This window comes from Thunnus thynnus, chromosome 22 (assembly GCF_963924715.1).
Source record: "Thunnus thynnus chromosome 22, fThuThy2.1, whole genome shotgun sequence".
NCBI classification, from domain to species: Eukaryota; Metazoa; Chordata; class Actinopteri; order Scombriformes; family Scombridae; genus Thunnus; species Thunnus thynnus.
The window spans coordinates 1,965,551-1,982,986 of NC_089538.1; the positions used below are offsets into that span (position 1 = coordinate 1,965,551).

At 37.0% G+C, this 17,436-nt stretch overlaps 2 protein-coding genes across 2 annotated transcripts; one reads left to right on the top strand and one right to left on the bottom strand.

Moving 5' to 3' along the window:
• Positions 1–1,005: 1,005 nt before the first annotated feature.
• On the top strand, positions 1,006–6,452 carry LOC137175133 (protein c-ets-1-B-like). The gene is made up of 8 exons (XM_067580828.1): positions 1,006–1,024; positions 1,724–1,852; positions 1,977–2,241; positions 3,067–3,116; positions 3,233–3,430; positions 4,119–4,343; positions 4,433–4,551; positions 5,914–6,452. Exons 1-8 carry the CDS (start codon positions 1,006–1,008, stop codon positions 6,124–6,126), a joined length of 1,218 nt encoding a protein of 405 aa, XP_067436929.1. The 3' UTR covers positions 6,127–6,452.
• Positions 6,453–14,278: 7,826 nt separating this feature from the next.
• Positions 14,279–17,423, bottom strand: zgc:112271 (uncharacterized protein LOC553698 homolog). The gene is made up of 4 exons (XM_067580375.1): positions 17,327–17,423; positions 17,014–17,078; positions 16,236–16,333; positions 14,279–14,539 (listed from the first exon to the last, which is right to left on the bottom strand). The coding sequence occupies exons 2-4, from the start codon at positions 17,074–17,076 to the stop codon at positions 14,440–14,442; spliced, it is 261 nt and encodes an 86-aa protein (XP_067436476.1). The 5' UTR covers positions 17,077–17,078; positions 17,327–17,423; the 3' UTR covers positions 14,279–14,439.
• Between the last annotated feature and the right edge of the window lie 13 nt (positions 17,424–17,436).

The following is a 17,436-nucleotide window of genomic DNA, read 5'->3' on the forward strand; positions in this document are numbered from 1 at the left end:
CTGTGATCATTCTTTTATGTGTAAGGCAAAATCAGGCTTGACTTAAACATTGCTTTCCTAACTTTGTAAAACAAATGTAACAAATAAATACATAGATATAAATTTACTGAATTGCTATTTATTAAAATAATGGTATCCTATACCAGTTTGGCCCATTGTCACTGTTCACCGATCCAGCTATTTGAGTCAGTAACGGACCGATATCTATAACCGTATCGGTGCATCTCTAAATTAAACACAAATGTGTTGAATAATATGCATCATGTGAGCACAATATCAAGTTAGTGTGGATTCCATATTCCATACTTAGGTCACATGATAACAACTAAACCATCTGCATTACCAACTGAATAAATTCAATCATAGATGGAATTTGTTCAGCGACTGAAAGCTCAAAAAACTGTATTTATCAAATTTCAAAAACATTGATATATGATCCAGTTAGGCATTAATACAGCATCATTATCAGTTTAGTTGATATTGTGCTTTAGTGGTGCAGATTGCCCCACAAAATCAGTCAATTATTACAAACCTGGGGCATTTGGGGCCCCTGAGGGTCTGGAGTTGCCCGCTGTGCCTGCTCACTAATCCAGCCTTGCAGGAAATAAACACAAAAGCATGAATTAATTTCAGTTCTTTCAAATGATAGAATATGTCTGATCTGATAAATAAATAAATTCTTACTTGAGAAATTATCATTGCAGAAGTTCCTTATATATGGAAATAAATAATGCACATAAATCAAATGTGAATTGTACAGTATATTCTTTTGCTCATGTACACACTGTTTGTAAAGTCAAGTCTAACATGATCTGGTAATTCAATGATTCCATGCTGAGCCTCAAACGTGTTCCCCCTGCCCCTCCCACTCCCACATGATTGACAGATGTCCGTCAGAACCCATCCACTCCTCCCCTCCCATCTATCATATTAAAAGCCAAATTCACCCTTTAGTGGTCTCAGTTTCCTCCACCTGATCCGCCAAGACCTCACTCACACACTGGGATGGACTGCAGTACTTACGGTAAGACGACTCTTAGTGTGTTAGTTAGTATTAGTTATAAGCAGATATAAGGACAATTAACTAGTATTAATGATTCATAACAGTATAATAAAGCTGTAATCATATTACACATTTTAACAAATCCTCACTGTGATACTATTTACTATAAAGTATAGCAGTTATCAATAAGAAATCTCATAGTACCTATCTACAAAAAATATGCACAATTTGAAATATTAATTGTCTCGGTAATATTAAAACTGTAACAAGAGATGTGTACCACGAATGTCTTTACAAATCCTGTTTTTTTTGTTTTTGTTTTTGTTTTAAAGAACAGAGCAATATGCAAATGTATGCAAATTTTATAAAATTGCAGGAAACTACATTTGTATATATATGAACAATGTGTGTCAGATAAAAGTGCTGCTACACACCAATCACATTAAAGAATGCTTCATATGTTATATCAATGTAAAAGACATATATGATTACAACTGTTATATTATACTGTCAGTTATCCATCATCTGTTTATACACTAGTCTTCACAGGAAGTCAACAACTGCATAAATAAACACTTAAAAATGCCAATATATCTGTTTTTAATTTGCAGTTTTAAATGCTAAACAGGAAATGTTTGTAATAATTTTCTATATAATCTAAAGATTTATGATACAGTGCAAGTTTAAATGAACTATCACATATTTGATTGATATTTATAGCTGTCACAGAGCTGGACACCTTGGAGGTTCCTCCTCTCACCCCAACCAGTAAGGAGGTCCTCAGCCAGGCGGTGAGGGCCAGTTTCTCTGGCTTCACACAGGAGAGGGTCAGTCAGCACTTTCCACAAGGTACAACCTGAGCCACCTGCAGAATACTTTAGTCTTCAATAAAGAAGTGAAAGCTTCTATTAAGAGAGATTGAGAGTGCTTGGTACATTAAGAGTTGTAGACTGATGCATATTTGCATATCTAGATCCTACCTTGTGGTCTGAGTGGGAGGTGAACCACTGGCTGGAATGGTGTCAGACTGAGTTTGGTCTTCACTGCCTGGGTTCAGACCTGAAGGGCCTGCAGGGTAGTGAGCTGTGTGGCCTGAACCGAGAGGCTTTCCTGGGCCTGATGTCTGACTGCACTGCTGGAGAGATCCTGTGGGAACATCTGGAGATCATGAGAAGAGGTAAAGTAAGAAATAAAAGCCCTGAGGCACCACAAACTCACTCTTTCAATACCAGATTTTTGCATGAATTATAATTTACAACTGTTTTGTTCAATCTGAGTCTTTAGGTCATCAAAGCCTAATATCACAATTTTCTTAAAATGACATAAAATACAGTAGCCATATACAAATGAAGTTCATAAATTTACTTCCATAGTGTGGGGAGATTTGACAGATTTTTAAAAGAGTGGTCAAAATTGAAGCAGCTGAGGCTGAGACATCCTGACTTTTTTCCCATTATGGGTTAAACTCAAAAACTACCAGATCCTACAATCCCCATAATGCAACTCAGTTGCATATTTTTATTAGATCCTCCCTACCTGGTAAATGCACACATCTTTCAAACTCCACACCTCCAGTACCTTGATGACATCACTAGGGTTATTTTTTTCAAACCTGCTCCAGAGTCACAGAAGATATTGCACTACTGTTTTTACAGACTGAGTGGTATTTATAGACTATGTATGGAGGAAATCTTTTTTTTTTTTTAAAGTAATTTTCTTTTAAAATTAAACTCACATCAACATGAACATACACATAGAACTGAATGATATAATTCAAAAACTACATCAGAATATATTGCCATATCTATAACCATAAATGTAACAATAAAAATATCTATTGATACATCTGTAAAATTACAGTGGTATTCAGACTATTATTAAAAACTTTGGTAAGAGTACATTTATGCTGGTAATTTGATCAATTCATTTTAATGTGCATCACTGAGTTTAGCTGCTCCGCTACATCTCTGCTGGTCTTTCTTGGAGAGATGTTTGTGTCTTTAATTTTTGTCAAACTTCTTGTCATTTGAATTTGATTCTCCAGAGAATGAATATGACTGCAGTTCTGCATTGCCCACAGTACCATCTTACTGCCAGCCTCTAATCAACAAAGGTAATAATGTCTGTTTCTTCTCCAGCCTACCACTTTCTCATGTAAATGACCACATTGTCTCTTGTTATAACATTATCCTCATAAAGTTAACAGTTCTATTGTCTATGTTCCCCCAGAGAACCACTCAGACTATGTTCAGGAGCATTCAGACAAGCATGGCTACCATGTTCAGTATCATCCCACTGAGAGGAAAGACCTCCATACTCTGGAACCTGTGACTCTACAATATCAAGACTACTATCTGGTCAAAACAGAAGACCCCAGCAGGAACATGGCCTCCGTCCCTCTGCTGCAGGAAGCAGGAGGAAATGGAGGTGAGAGGACTATGCTCAAAACAGAGTTTATACATGTAAAAGTTACACACAAGACACATTACTGTGGTGACTGAAGGCATCATTCTGCTTTGGTCTAGAACTTGTTACTGTTTGGTGTGAGTCATGTTTCAGGAGATAAATGACATTTCTGCCACCACATCAATTCAATGGAAGTGAGTGGAATTTTTTTAAAGTAAAATTAGATCTGAAAACAGAATAGCGGTATTTTGTTCCAGAAACAATGTCCTCAACAGTTTTCATTGGGATTACAAAGAAATAGCTTGTAGTGACAAACTCACAGAATTAGTTTTGCCTCTTTAGCTAATTGTTTTGGTTTTTCGACCCTCAAAGCCATGTTTTATTGGTCTCTTTTTTAGCTGTTTTCAGTGAAAAAGCTCTAATAACCTGCTCAGCAACAAAAGGCAGACAGACATAGCTGGCAACTAGCTGGTGAACATAGTGGAGCATTTAGCAGCTAAAGACAGATATAATTCTTGGGAGTTGGTGGAGACCAAAACATCGTGAAAAGAAGAGTGAATATTGCTAAATACTAAAGCTGCTCTGTGTTTGCTGGATGTAAATATAGGCAACAGTGCTAACATATTTACCATAGCTAGCCCCCAATAAATAAATAAATAAATAAATACACCTGCCTTATTCCTGTGTCTCTACTGTTCTGTACTTCCAGAGACAGACTCGGAAGTGGAGATGTCTCACAGTGACGATTCGGACATTGTGAGCTCTAAATCGTGGACTGGTCCACTCCATGATATAGAGCCAGTAATGGAAGAGACTATGTCACTGGATGTTTTCACTTTACCACAACCACACAGAAGCTTCAAAGAATATGTAGGAAACAAGACAGACCTAAGCAGAGCTGTGATACCAGCAGCCATCCTCGCTGGTTACACTGGTGAGTTTTTACATCGCACATGGTTTTGTGTCGGCTTAAGATGAATACAGCAGGTGTTCAAGCTGATTCTTCTCATCATGTTTCAATAGGAAGTGGTCCCATTCAGCTGTGGCAGTTTCTACTGGAGCTCCTGACAGATCGCAGCTGTCAGTCATTTATAAGCTGGACAGGAGATGGGTGGGAGTTCAAGCTGACGGACCCTGATGAGGTAAATCAGATGCCTGTTGGTTTGAGCAATATGGGATGTAAAATACATTTTGGGAAATATATTTGCAATTGTCCATTGCACTCACAGACAAGATCACTGTCAGATAGCTGTAGGCCTTATTTAGCCTAGCTTAGCACTGCTGGAGGAATTATCATAACTTTTAGCTCAATTCCATTAATGCCAAAACAGTTTGGTTTTTTGTTTTGTTCATTATATTTAGTTTATTTAACATATGAAAATATTAACTGCTGGTTTAGCGACAGAAGTTAGCTATTTCTTCAACAACTGCTGGACACTGACTACATCGCAAAAGTCCTGTCCTCGTAGTGAGGTTGTCAGGTTTGAACACTGCTAGCTAGCAAGAAAAAACATAAGTGAACCTGCATTGGCGTTGTTAGAAGATGTAGGCTATGTATCTTTTAAGCTTTCAGTCTTTGTTCACATGTACCTGGCCTACCAGCATGTGTCACATCCAACAAAATCCCAAATTATTTGATTAATACTTTAAATTAATACATTCTCAGGAGTTGGTGGAGACCAAAACAGAGCGAAAAGGAGAGTGAATATTGCTAAATGCTAAAGTTGCACTGTGTATGCTGAATGTGTAAATAGGCAACTGTTTGCTAACACGCTTACCATAGCAACTTTATAAGGATATAATATAATAATATGTCCGCCTGCCTGTAAGTGACTAAAACAAAAAAACATCTTAAATTATTGCAGTAATACTTTAAATTAGTACTAATCATATATATACATATATGAAATACTACTAATACTATTACTATTACTATTACTACCACTTAGGGTGGGGAGGAAAATTGAATATTAGTGTTTATTGACTTTCAGTGGAATCATGATGATATGATGATCCAAATTATGTCCAAAGTCCAAATTAATAATTAAAACCAAACTTATAATTAATAATAATAAAAAAAATAAGTTAAAAAAATATGTAACATATATATTAATAATAATGATGATGTTAAAATGACAAGGACTGCAATGATTATTTTCATTAGAGATTAATATGCTGATTATTTTCTCAATTAATCACTTAGTCTATGAAATGTTAAATGTGAAATTTGCTTTTTTTGTCTGACTAACTATTCAAAAACTAAAGATACCCAATTTATATTGAATATGACAAATAAAAGCAGAAAATCATCACATTTAAGAAACTGAAACCAGAGAATATTTGGCACTTTTGCTTGAAAAATAAGTGAAACACTGAATTGAGTAGGAAAATAGCTGAAGATTAATTATTTATAATATCAAATCAAAACCAATTCAAAAGACACCCAGTCAAGCAATGATCAAATGCTACTGTCCTCTGGAGTTAAGGTGTAGCTTTGTCTCCAGGTAGCCCTGCTGTGGGGTCGGAGGAAGAACAAACCCAAGATGAACTATGAGAAGCTGAGCCGCGGTCTGCGCTACTACTACGACAAGAACATCATCCGCAAGACAGCTGGCAAACGCTACGTCTACCGTTTTGTCTGCAACCTGCAAGGCCTGCTGGGATATGAGCCCAGGGAGCTGCATGCCATGTTGGACATCAGTAATAAGAGCCACTAACGACCTCAACACACACTGGCAAAAAGGAGCAAAGAGACTTTTTGATATGGGACCCTTTAGTTTACATTTTTAAAAATGATTTATGGATCTCTGCTATCTCTCTGCTAATGTCAGTTCTGAGTCTTAAAAGGTGACATGTAGCACTTTAACTTGTTGTGACTGTCAAACAATAAAACTCACAGCAAAGTCATTTATGTAATTTATTCCTCTGTGCATACGTGAGACTGATGGGTTGGATTGTCAATATAATATACATATAATATTGACGTTTTATAAAAAAAATTAACCATAATTGTTGGCTGTCTGTTTTCTTGTTATAGGCCATTTACTACAAGCCATGTAGACAGGACTACATTACAAATCAAACTATAGTGTTAGTTTGAAATTAGCTAGGCAGGGCTGGCGCACTTATCAATAGAAATGACGTGTCCCAGGTCAAGGGAAGCAATGCCAGGAACGGACTTCTTTCATTTTTTGCAAGGAAAGACTGGCTCGCTACCGCTAGCTACTACTTGTAGCTTTTCCTGCACTGGCTTAAGCTAGCAGGAAGAGGTGGAGCTAGGTGATGTTTCATCTTGCTGGGCTGATTTTTATATCTCATGAATGTGGTCATGTTGTACATTTTGCATTTATACCTGGTTGAGACCTGATCACAATTCAACCAGACCACATTTGGAGACGGTCTGGCAGCTAAGAACAACAGATCACTGTCCAGTGGTTGTACTAGAAGCTCCCACTGTGAATATGTGGCACACTATTGACTTTCAGCTGGAAAAAGATCCAAATAATTCCTTTCAGAGAGAAGCTCAGTGGATAGGATGGTAAAGGATCTTATGTTAAGACAGAGATCTAGCTTATAAGAGAATCCCTGCCAGGAGGTGTTTTAACAGAGATCAGCTGGTGACTGGACAAATGGAACCTAATTGATGTATTCACTCTTGCTCACTGAACTCTTTCTGCCTTTCACTTCACTACATTCAGTATGTGAAGTAGGCTGTGTGTGGGGGACTGGAGTAGTCAGCTCAAGCGGTCTAATTTAACATCTCCGATACCACACAAGGCTTGTCTGTGAAGATTCTCAGTCATCCAGATCACACAAGGCTTGTTAATTGATTTATTGCCTTCTAATTTCTAATCCAGCAGGGGGGTTCTGCTCCCGTGGATTTAAGAATGACTCCTTTAAGTCTGACCATGTTTTGTCTCCAGACCTGGATAATCTTCATATAAATGCGCAAAAGAAATTATTTATTGAGGTTATGGAGATTCAAAATAGAATGCAATTTAATTTCTTGGGAAATAGGCAAGGGGTCAAAAATACTCCTAAGCTTCTAATGTTATGTATGGATTGTTCAGTAAGGAATTGTTTGGTTTAACAAGTCCTCTGCTGAATAAAAAAAAAATCAACATCAAAAGCATTCCATTGATCTGTAAAAAAAAAAAAAAAAAAATTGAAAGGTGGGGTACAAAGTGTAATGATTGTATGTGTGTACTGATATATTGGGACTCGTATTTGTAAAACATTCCTTGAGCCAAGAAAAGCGATTTAAAAAATCTGTGACGTCATCACGAGCAGGCCAAGTGGGAACTTGCAGGTGGGGCCAATGGGAGAAACACTACTTCACATATTCGTGGGCCACACAATGCGGCAGCAAACATGTTAGCTAGAAACTTTTTTTGGCGTATGTGCCAGCAATTCTTTTAGGACTGAACAGGCGCCATTTTAAGTCTGGTGCCCAGCTCTTATAATATATCCATTGGTTGGCACCATCTTTTCCGTTTGGAGCCAGGATGTTCTAAATAAGGAGTGCAGGGTGTTGCCCTTCATGGTCTGGAAACCCGCCCTCAAACCTAAGCTAACAGTAGCTTACTTGGACCACCAAGCACTGCACACTTGGGCTAACATTAGCTACCTTAGTTAAACTATGCTAAATATGAGGCAGGTATCGTTATCAAGTAACGTTAAACTTAATAAAATATTGTGAGAATAGTCCGACTCAGTGTGAGTCCCGGAGCTGGGGAAAGCTACTATAAGTCTTCAAATCTTATTAATAGAGCAATCATTTCCAAAAAGACCACCAGCACAGTTATAAGAGAGCCTGAATTTAGCGATCGACACCATAATGACTCATTGAAAAAATGATTGACTTCATATTTCTAGAGAGAAGTTGATGTTTTTTGAATGGGAGTCAGTTGGAGCATAAAGTAGCTGTCAGTGGCACTTTAATGTACTTCCTCATCAACTTTAGCTACAAGCCATGGTAGTTGCCGCTTGGTTTTGGCAAAAGTGGAGCCAGACTTAACCTCTTTGCTGGACGACCATGTGTTTTTTTGCTGGATTCCTCTGTGTTGGCACCCTTGCTGCGCTGTGGTTCAAATGAATGAGGGATCTGCAGTTTTTCACACAAAGTTTAAGTCAGTCTTTCTGCCATCATAGCTTCCTCCAGACTGCATCACATTGCTTCCAAAGTCTTTTTCCAAGAACTGTGTAGCTTTTGTTTGTCTTTGTAGTCTCAGTGTGACAAATCGTACAAATAGGGAAAATGAGTCACACTTTCAAAGGCATTCATACATTGTACACACAATAAGTGACAGAAGTAGTTGTGTGAGAAATAAAAAAACGAGAGCTTGAGAGACAAGTTTAAACCCTTTTACTTTCACACCTCCACACACCTGGCCAATCACTGGTGGACTGTCGGTTTTGGAGAGTTACAGAAGCTGTTGAACACAGCCCTCCCAACTGACTGCATAGCACAGTCTTCATCAGCAGATGGAGTGTTTTAAATTGTAATAGAGTATGTCTTATTTTTGCCAAAATATGGCTAAATAGACTCTTTCTAAGTTGCTCTGTCGCCCTCTTTTAAGCTCCACTTGCAAGATTTTGGTCACAATATGACTGAAAAAAAGAATATCACATTGAACGTGGCATTATGAAGACTATCACATGTGTTCTCTAAAATAAGAATTTAAAAACTGACATTTGAAAAGTTTGTATCCTTGATGTGAAAGCTAAACAGAGTAGAGAACCTTGAATAAGTTTCCATGATTGTTTTTCGTTTCTTCTTTTGTTACTCACAGCTCTCATGGGGAAACCACTGTGGTATAAATAACAAGGTTGATGTCATATACTCATAAGCTCCAGCCCTGAAAACAGAAGTGCACTGCTCTAAACTCAACACAAACACACAAACAGCTATGTAGACAAGACACACACTCTCCCCCATGTTGGCTCTACCATTAGCAGGCTTTGGGAGGGTAAGTGGTGGAAGTAATCCCCACACACTCGACACTGTTTCTGTCACCTGTTCACTGAGGGAGAAAATCAAATGAGCATTCAGCCAACTCTGTTCAAAAGCAGATTTTTATTTTCACGTTGTATATCTGGGCATGTAAATGATATGTTGAAATCTAACTCATCACAATGATGCTTTATTTACATGACTGACTGAAAGGTAAATCCAGTGAAACATGTTTTCTTCTACATTTGGACCAAAATCATCATCCCAGTTTCATCAAATGTGATATATTTCTTTCCTCCTTTTCATGAAAATATCTTTTTAATCTTAGTTGTTATATTTAACAATTCTATTGCTCAGTTAAATACTTGACAATTGTCCTACGCTTCTTTGTTTACTGAAATTTCACTGACAAACTGTTGTTTGTTGTGTTCACTTTTTGTGAACACAACAACATTTGTGTGTAAAATGTTTGACCTAATTCTGTTATGAGACAAAAATTTAATTGAGTTTAAACTTTTATCCTTTTAAAGTAAAACAATCTGGTGTTGTAATTGTTGATTGAATTTATTTAAAGGTGCATTGTGTAGAATTTAGTGGCATCTGGCGGAACAGACTCGGCAGAAATGGAATATAATATTCATAAGTATATTTTAATTAGTGCATAATCACCTAAAAATAAGAATTGTTGTGTATTTGTTACCTTAGAATGAGCCCTTTATATCTGCATAGGGAACAGGTTCTCTTCCACGGAGCCCGCCATGCTGCACTGCCATGTTTCTACAGTAGCCCAGAATGGACAAACCAAACACTGGCTCTAGAGAGGGCCTTTCGCATTTTTTGCAAGTTTTGCAGCCACCATAGGTTATCCAACACACTTGGTAGGTGAGGGGAAAGGGTATTCATTTGATTGCAATCTGCAATCTCACCACTAGATGCCACTAAATCCTACACACTTTTAGGTGTTCTTCATTAGTTCTTGTCTTGTTTTCTTATTACTATTCAGTGCTGTTCCCAACACTGTGCAATTTGATGAGTGAGAAATAACAACACACAGCACATGAATACAAAGTTGATCATTTTAAAAATGCCAAACATTAAGTTTCTCTCAGAGTTTGGTAAAAGCTGCTGTAAAATCCTCCGAAAAGCATTTAGAACAACAGTGGACAGTAAAGTTCTCCACTACAGCACCATAACATGACAAAAGTCTCTTGATATAACAAGAATGTGATATTTTTCATGTTTCAACATATGACATTTGATATATTTCATACCATTACTGTTTAAACAAGACTCTTTTCTCATCATTTAATAAAGAAATATTCTCATTATAATTTATTTGATTTAATGCTAGTTATTTTATTTGTTACGGGCCATGTAGAATATTAAACATAAATGTTTCTGTTCGATGTATTGTAGCTTACACAGATAGCTAAAAGCTAATTTTCATGACATACTGACTTATCTCAGTAAAACAAGAAGCTGTTTTGGGGTGTCTTGGTGGCCTGGTGGTTATAACCTGAGTCAGAGCTGCTTGTTTTTTAATTCTGTTTTTTGTGATCATAATTGTATTATTTCAGATAGATCTTATTGTGGTTTGCTCCAAGACTGTGATATTGTCACACAGGCTCTATATCGGGTGGATGCTGCCTTTACATTATAGGATATTTTGAGTTTGACAGTGTGCAGTGATTTCATTGGCTCCTTGTCAAAGTGGGTCTGGCCAGACATAAGTACCTTAAAGATTCCATGAGGAAACTTACCACCTGCTCAGACTCCAGATAACTGCTACAATGAGCTCCTGAACACTTACTGTACAATATATTATTGTTATACTCCAGCATAAAGAGCATGAAAACACAACACTTTTATAAAACAGAAGTAAAATCCAGTTTAAAAAAGTTTTTAACCTCAGAATAATTCCTGTATATAGTGTCAGTTTTGGTGTTCAGTGTTTTATGGAAGTGGTCACCCAGATATTTATACATGTCTGTCTCTACATCAGTTTCATTAACACTGACAGGTCTCCTCTTCTTGGTGAAGAATCATTTTTATTATTTACCATTAAATTGAATCATTACAAAATACTATTAGTAAAAACGATGGACTGCTGATAGCTTCAGATCACGAATATCAGTATCTGCGTTAAATGGCCTCAATCAAAAGAAAACCAGTGAAATGTTAAAAGATGTAAACAGTCAGAGGGAAAATCAATCTGAAAGGTTTCCAGTTCCATAGTCCATTTAGACTGGAATATATGTTTATTAATGGTTTAGTTGCACAAATACAAGTCAAATGGATTTCAGCTGGAAAACACACTGGAAACACAGTCATGCTCAGCTGCAAGCTTAATGCTCTGTAAAATGCAGATGCCATGAAAACACAAGGAATTATTGACTCTCTGACACACACACACACACACACACACACACACACACACACACACACGATCATGTTCAGTATATTGAATGACTTCTGAAGGATTTTAAGGATTATAGTGACTATTGAGACTATTAAATCTAGTCATTTTTCATGTCATTATGTACTGTAATTTTAAAAATGTGTATATTGTATGTTTTCAAAACAAAATAACCATATTTGTACATTATGGTTATATGTAGTTATGTAAAACATCCTACTTCCACTTATACTTGTAAAATTATAATAAAAAAATGAAAGACCCCCTCCACTCAAAAAATGTGTTTTATCTATTGTTACATGACTGTGCAGAATGACACCTTTTTTTTTTTTTTTTTACAGATAAAATAATCAGAAGAGAATGTCTATTTTTGGCTGATATAAATGGAATACCTGACAAATAAAGTTCTTCATTAAATTGCAAAAACGCAAAGTCCAATTTATTGGATTCCATCTAATATATTTTTAAAAAGCAGCAACATTTCCTGCAATACAATAGAAAATGTGAAGCGATTGTTATTACAATATAAACAGTAAAGAAAAATCTCAAATTTACAGCATATCATCTCATGGCATATTTATCACCCAACCTTGGTTCAGTAATATAATGCAGTCTGTAAATGTTACCTCCAAACATGAAGGATGAACTGCTGCTATGTGTTGACCAAAAAGTAGTTGAATTTAAATGTAATAACTCTAAATACTGTGATCAGCCTATAAAATGTCCACTGATGTAGGACCTGACTATCATATTGCTGAACTTACCTGTCGATATTAATTTACTTTTGAAATCCTCTACTCTAAAAACACTGATAAATATACACATAATTCTGTACAGCTAAGACTCAGAGAATGACCAGTAAGTGGAGGCAGGTCTGATATCAGCAGTGTCTCAGGTGGCTGAGCCCTAAAAAGAGCTGCAGACTGATCAAAGCACACAGGCAGGAGGTCCGCCTGCTCTGAATGTCTTATGGAGACCTCTGTTAACACAAACACACACAATATACATGTGCACCAGATACACTATATTGACCTGTTACAACCCCAAGAGGCTGCAGTGTTCATGACTATAGATGCTTAGTTTAAGTTCAAGTTCATTTGTCATTTTGGCTGTAAAAAATAAAGTTCACATGAAATATTGTTGGTTTAGAACCAGAGGAGAAAACTGACAAAACAAAACATGAAACATCTACAGTGTATGGCTGCATCCAAACAAAAAAATCTGAGCCCAGTATACGTCACTGCCACAGCCTTACTAGCAGTGGAGATAAAATGTACATCAGGTCATCAAAACAGTTCATCCTGTTGGAGCTGACTGTGCTCAGCAAATTTCATGGATACCTGACCAATCAGTTTTATGACCGGTCATCATGGACCAAAGTGTTGGTTAAGGAGAATTTTTTTTAGCAATGCTAGCTGCATGGCTTTACAGATGATGATGTCAGTCAGTTTGTCCACCACTTTGGTTCAGACTGAAATATCTCAACAACTACTAGCTGTTTGTTGCTATGAAATTTTGTACAGACACTGATGTTCTGCAGAGGTTGAATCCTGCTGACTTTGGTGATCCTGACTTTTCCTCCAGTGCCACAGTGAGGTTGAGGTTTGTGGCTCTGAGTGAACTATTACATGGTTTGCCATGAAACTGACAACAGATAGTCCAGAGGATACATTCTAACCACTTTGGTGACACTCTTGACTTTTCCTCTAGTGTTTCCTCTGTGTTTTGGCTTGACTTTTTTGTTTGTTTTGTTGTAAAAGTGGTGATAGCACTGGTGATATCATCTCAGAAATTTAGTGTCTATAATGGTCTAAATCAGTGGTTCCCAACCTTTTTGGTTTGTGACCCCTTCAAATCGGGTAATGTGTACTTGTGACTGCCTATCACAGGTGGAAATAAGTTGAGAGCATTCCAAGTGGTTTTTCCTTGTTCCCTGTTGATTTCAAGTAGGGTCGGGCAACATGTCAATATAAATCAACAGACAATATAAATGTTTAAATCGTCAGATATTTTAGCATGCTGTTGATATGGTGGTATCTAATCCTTTAATATGTGTGAGTGTGTCAGGCAGTAGGCAGTGTTGCAAATCTATGAGCAGGACTGTTTAATATTGGATTTTTATGATTCTTGCATCAGTGTGATGATATACTTAATTTGCTGAATGATCCCAACTAGGCATTCAATCTGATTATTCTATCCATAAAGTTTATAAATGGATTTTTCCAGAAAATGTACTATGTAACATCAATATCACAATATAACATTACACATACTGTGTTTGAAAATGTTATTCATATTACTGAACACTAATTTGAAGGACATTAAGAAGCCTGGATTATCCAGTATTTTACAAGAAAAAAAAGTAAAATTAAGAAAAGCAATGAAAATAATAATGGGACCATTGGTCTAAATCAGGACAAGCTAAAACAATGTTTTTTCAAAGACTTGGGCTAGTTGATAGATTATTACTTTACAGGAAACAACCAATAAAGACAAAATATAGCATCAATGTGTTTTATTGCCACCGGAACGTTCCATTGCATTTATATCCATATTACAGAAATGAAACACATGCATGTGTCTGCGGTCTACATATCAGAGAAGTGTAAGGCTTGTTTTATAGCAGAAATTCTACACTGATGTGAGGGTGATGTGTGTGTGTCACTGTGACTTCTGTTTCTCCCACTGTTCTGGTGTGAGGGTCTTCTGTTCAAACGCATGGATCTGTTTCAGCTCCTCGGCTAAGCACGAATTCACCATCCTGACAAAACACAACACACAGGTTAGGAGTTTATACGTGTACAGTAGTCAAAGCCATGTTTTACATTTGAGGAGCAATTTATGAAAAAATCTTTTTTTTGTTCATTTGCAGCCAGGAAAACCACACAACAAATGTTACTTAGACTTTAAGTTAGCTGAGTTTCCATCCAATTATATGCACATTTGAACAGTATTTCCAGAAAATAGACAAAAGACATTTTGAATGAATGCATGGATGGAAATGCACCTGGTTCATTGTTTTGGTTTTGTTTCAGGTTTTTAAAAAAATAATTTTTACCTTCATTTTGATACCAAACAGTAGAGAAATTAGGAAATAGAGAGGAGGGATAATATGCAAACAGGATGCCCATGTACTCTATTAAACTTATTTTTGATGAAATTTAAGTGAAACATGTATTACATTAATCTGAGAAGAAGAAAACAACATTTATTATCTCTGTGTATTTAACAAGAAGACTTAGACGATGCTGACGGGGCTCAAGCTACCACTGAGGACAGTGACGTCAGGTCCTTGATAATATTTCAGGGAATTTGGTGGTTATTCAACAATTACAAGCATATAACATGTTGGGGTTAAGACTGATTCAGATCATTTTTAGACTGAATATTTTTTAATTTGACATTTGACACATTTCAAAATAAATGGGATTTAAATGTTAAATGTTGTTTCTCTACATATGCCATGTGTAGAAAAAACAACATTTAGACCATAGTGTTGTGAGATGAACTATACAGAAAATATAATTGAACATTTACATGAATAAATACAATGTGAAATGTAGGTGTTTTTTGGGTTTTTTTAATATACAGAAAATTTCTTAAAGCTTGGTTGGTGGCTTGGTTGGGGTTCTGCTAGGGGAATTGTAAGACTTCCTGACCTCAGTGTCTCTAAAACCCTGCTAGTTTAAAGTGTTGCAGAAATGTTAAAGGGCCAGTGTGTAAGATTTTCAGTGGCACCTAGCAGTGAGATTGCAGATTGCAACCAACTGAATACCCCTCCCCCTCCACCTCCAAGTATGTAGGAGAACCTATGGTGTCCACGAAACTCACGAAAAACACGAAAGACCCTCTCTAGAGCCAGTGTTTGGTTTGTCCGTTCTGGGCTACTGTAGAAACATGACGGGCTGCGTGGAAAAGGACCCGCTCCCTATGTAGATATAAAAGGTGACCTGGTTCTTATTTTCAGGTGATTATACACTAATTAAAACATACTTATGAATATTAAATTCCATTTCTGCCAAGTCCGTTCCGCTAGATGCCACTAAATCCTACACACTGCACCTTTAATGGGTCCAATTTCATCAGATTGCTTTCTTGACTTTCAAATAAAAGTGACTGAGGCACTTATTCAGACATGAAACCAACATGTAAAATTGCTGTCACATTTACAAAATGAAGTGCATGTCTGAAAGGAGCTTAGCTGAGGTACTCGACACCTCACCTGTCAATCAAACAATGTTAAGTGTGCTTGAAAAAGGAAGAATTGGCTGACTGGTGTATATTTGTCAGTCACAACAACTTCACTTCTGTCCAACACCACAGAGATAAATGGGCTTCAGGTATGGTGAAAAATGAAAACATTACATTCTTATAGTGGTGGTAATGTTGGCCCTGTACTTTGAACTAAATTGGAACCAAAGACCTGAGTGCAAACATGCATTATGTGACAGTAATACCTGTGTCTCTGTAACAGTGGTTTGCCCTCAAACTGGGGTGACACCACCAGGACTTTGTAGCTAGCAGCACATCTGTTGGGTGATGTATCCTCCACTTCCTGGAGAAGGCAAAGATAAAGGTTGGTACCATCCAGCGTCAAAGGTTAATCAGCAAAAATCCAAGAGATACACAACTCATTCACATTCTGCTGGTTCTGAATCGTATATGATGGTGTACTCTATCTTGTTCCTGCCTGAGTGAACCTTCTAACTAACAGTCAATCATTATTGTCACCTACATTGTTATAGAAGCAATGTTCTGCCTTGTTTGATTAGCTGGGGGCCTGCTTTCTCAGAGCTAAACCAGACTTCAATGAAAAAATGTTAATTTTAGTGCTGCGTTAATTATCAGCCGTAGAACTACTATATTGACAAACAGCACATCCAACATCAGTTCGGCTTACACGTCATGAAACTGCACAAACACAAATAGGAATTGTACTTTTATATATTAACATTTATTTATTAACCAGACTCTTGTAACGCACCACTGTAGCTAACACAGAGGTTGCACCATGGAGGGCGGGAGCGAAAGTTAAATCATTACTTAGAGAATTACCTGTGTGCCGAATTGTTATAAATATGAAATAATGATATCACCTCTAAGTTGTGATGAACTATGTTCGTACTTTAGCAGATACGTGATGTAATGATAAAAACTGGGTTTTTGAATGGGGTTTAGCGCATGTGTCTGCTGGGTTAGGAGAACATATAATGCAAATAACAACCAGAAACCTACCACGTGCACTGCCGCGAGCTCCTTGACAAGTTTATCCCGGATGTGATCAGCCGTTATAGCCATGTCTGTATGAACAATAAGTTAATAAATCAGGCTGTTAGAGAGATTAAAGTTCAATTGTCATATAACGTTATATCTTCATGTGTCTGCTCGAACAGACTGACACCGGAAGTAATCTATTCTGCATTCAGGTTTAAATATTAATTTTCATCCAATAAACAGCTGCAGCACAGCTGTGAGCCGCTGTTTTAATTTAGAAATATATTATTACTATAAAGTGAACATAGAAGTAATGTTTGAACAGCGTTCTTACTGAATTCAGTCACCGTGTGTGAAGTGGTCCTCGGCCGAATAAATATCCAATCACATAGCGGTACTGAAAGCTATGGCCAATCAGATCCAGTGAGTAGAAACGATGGGCGG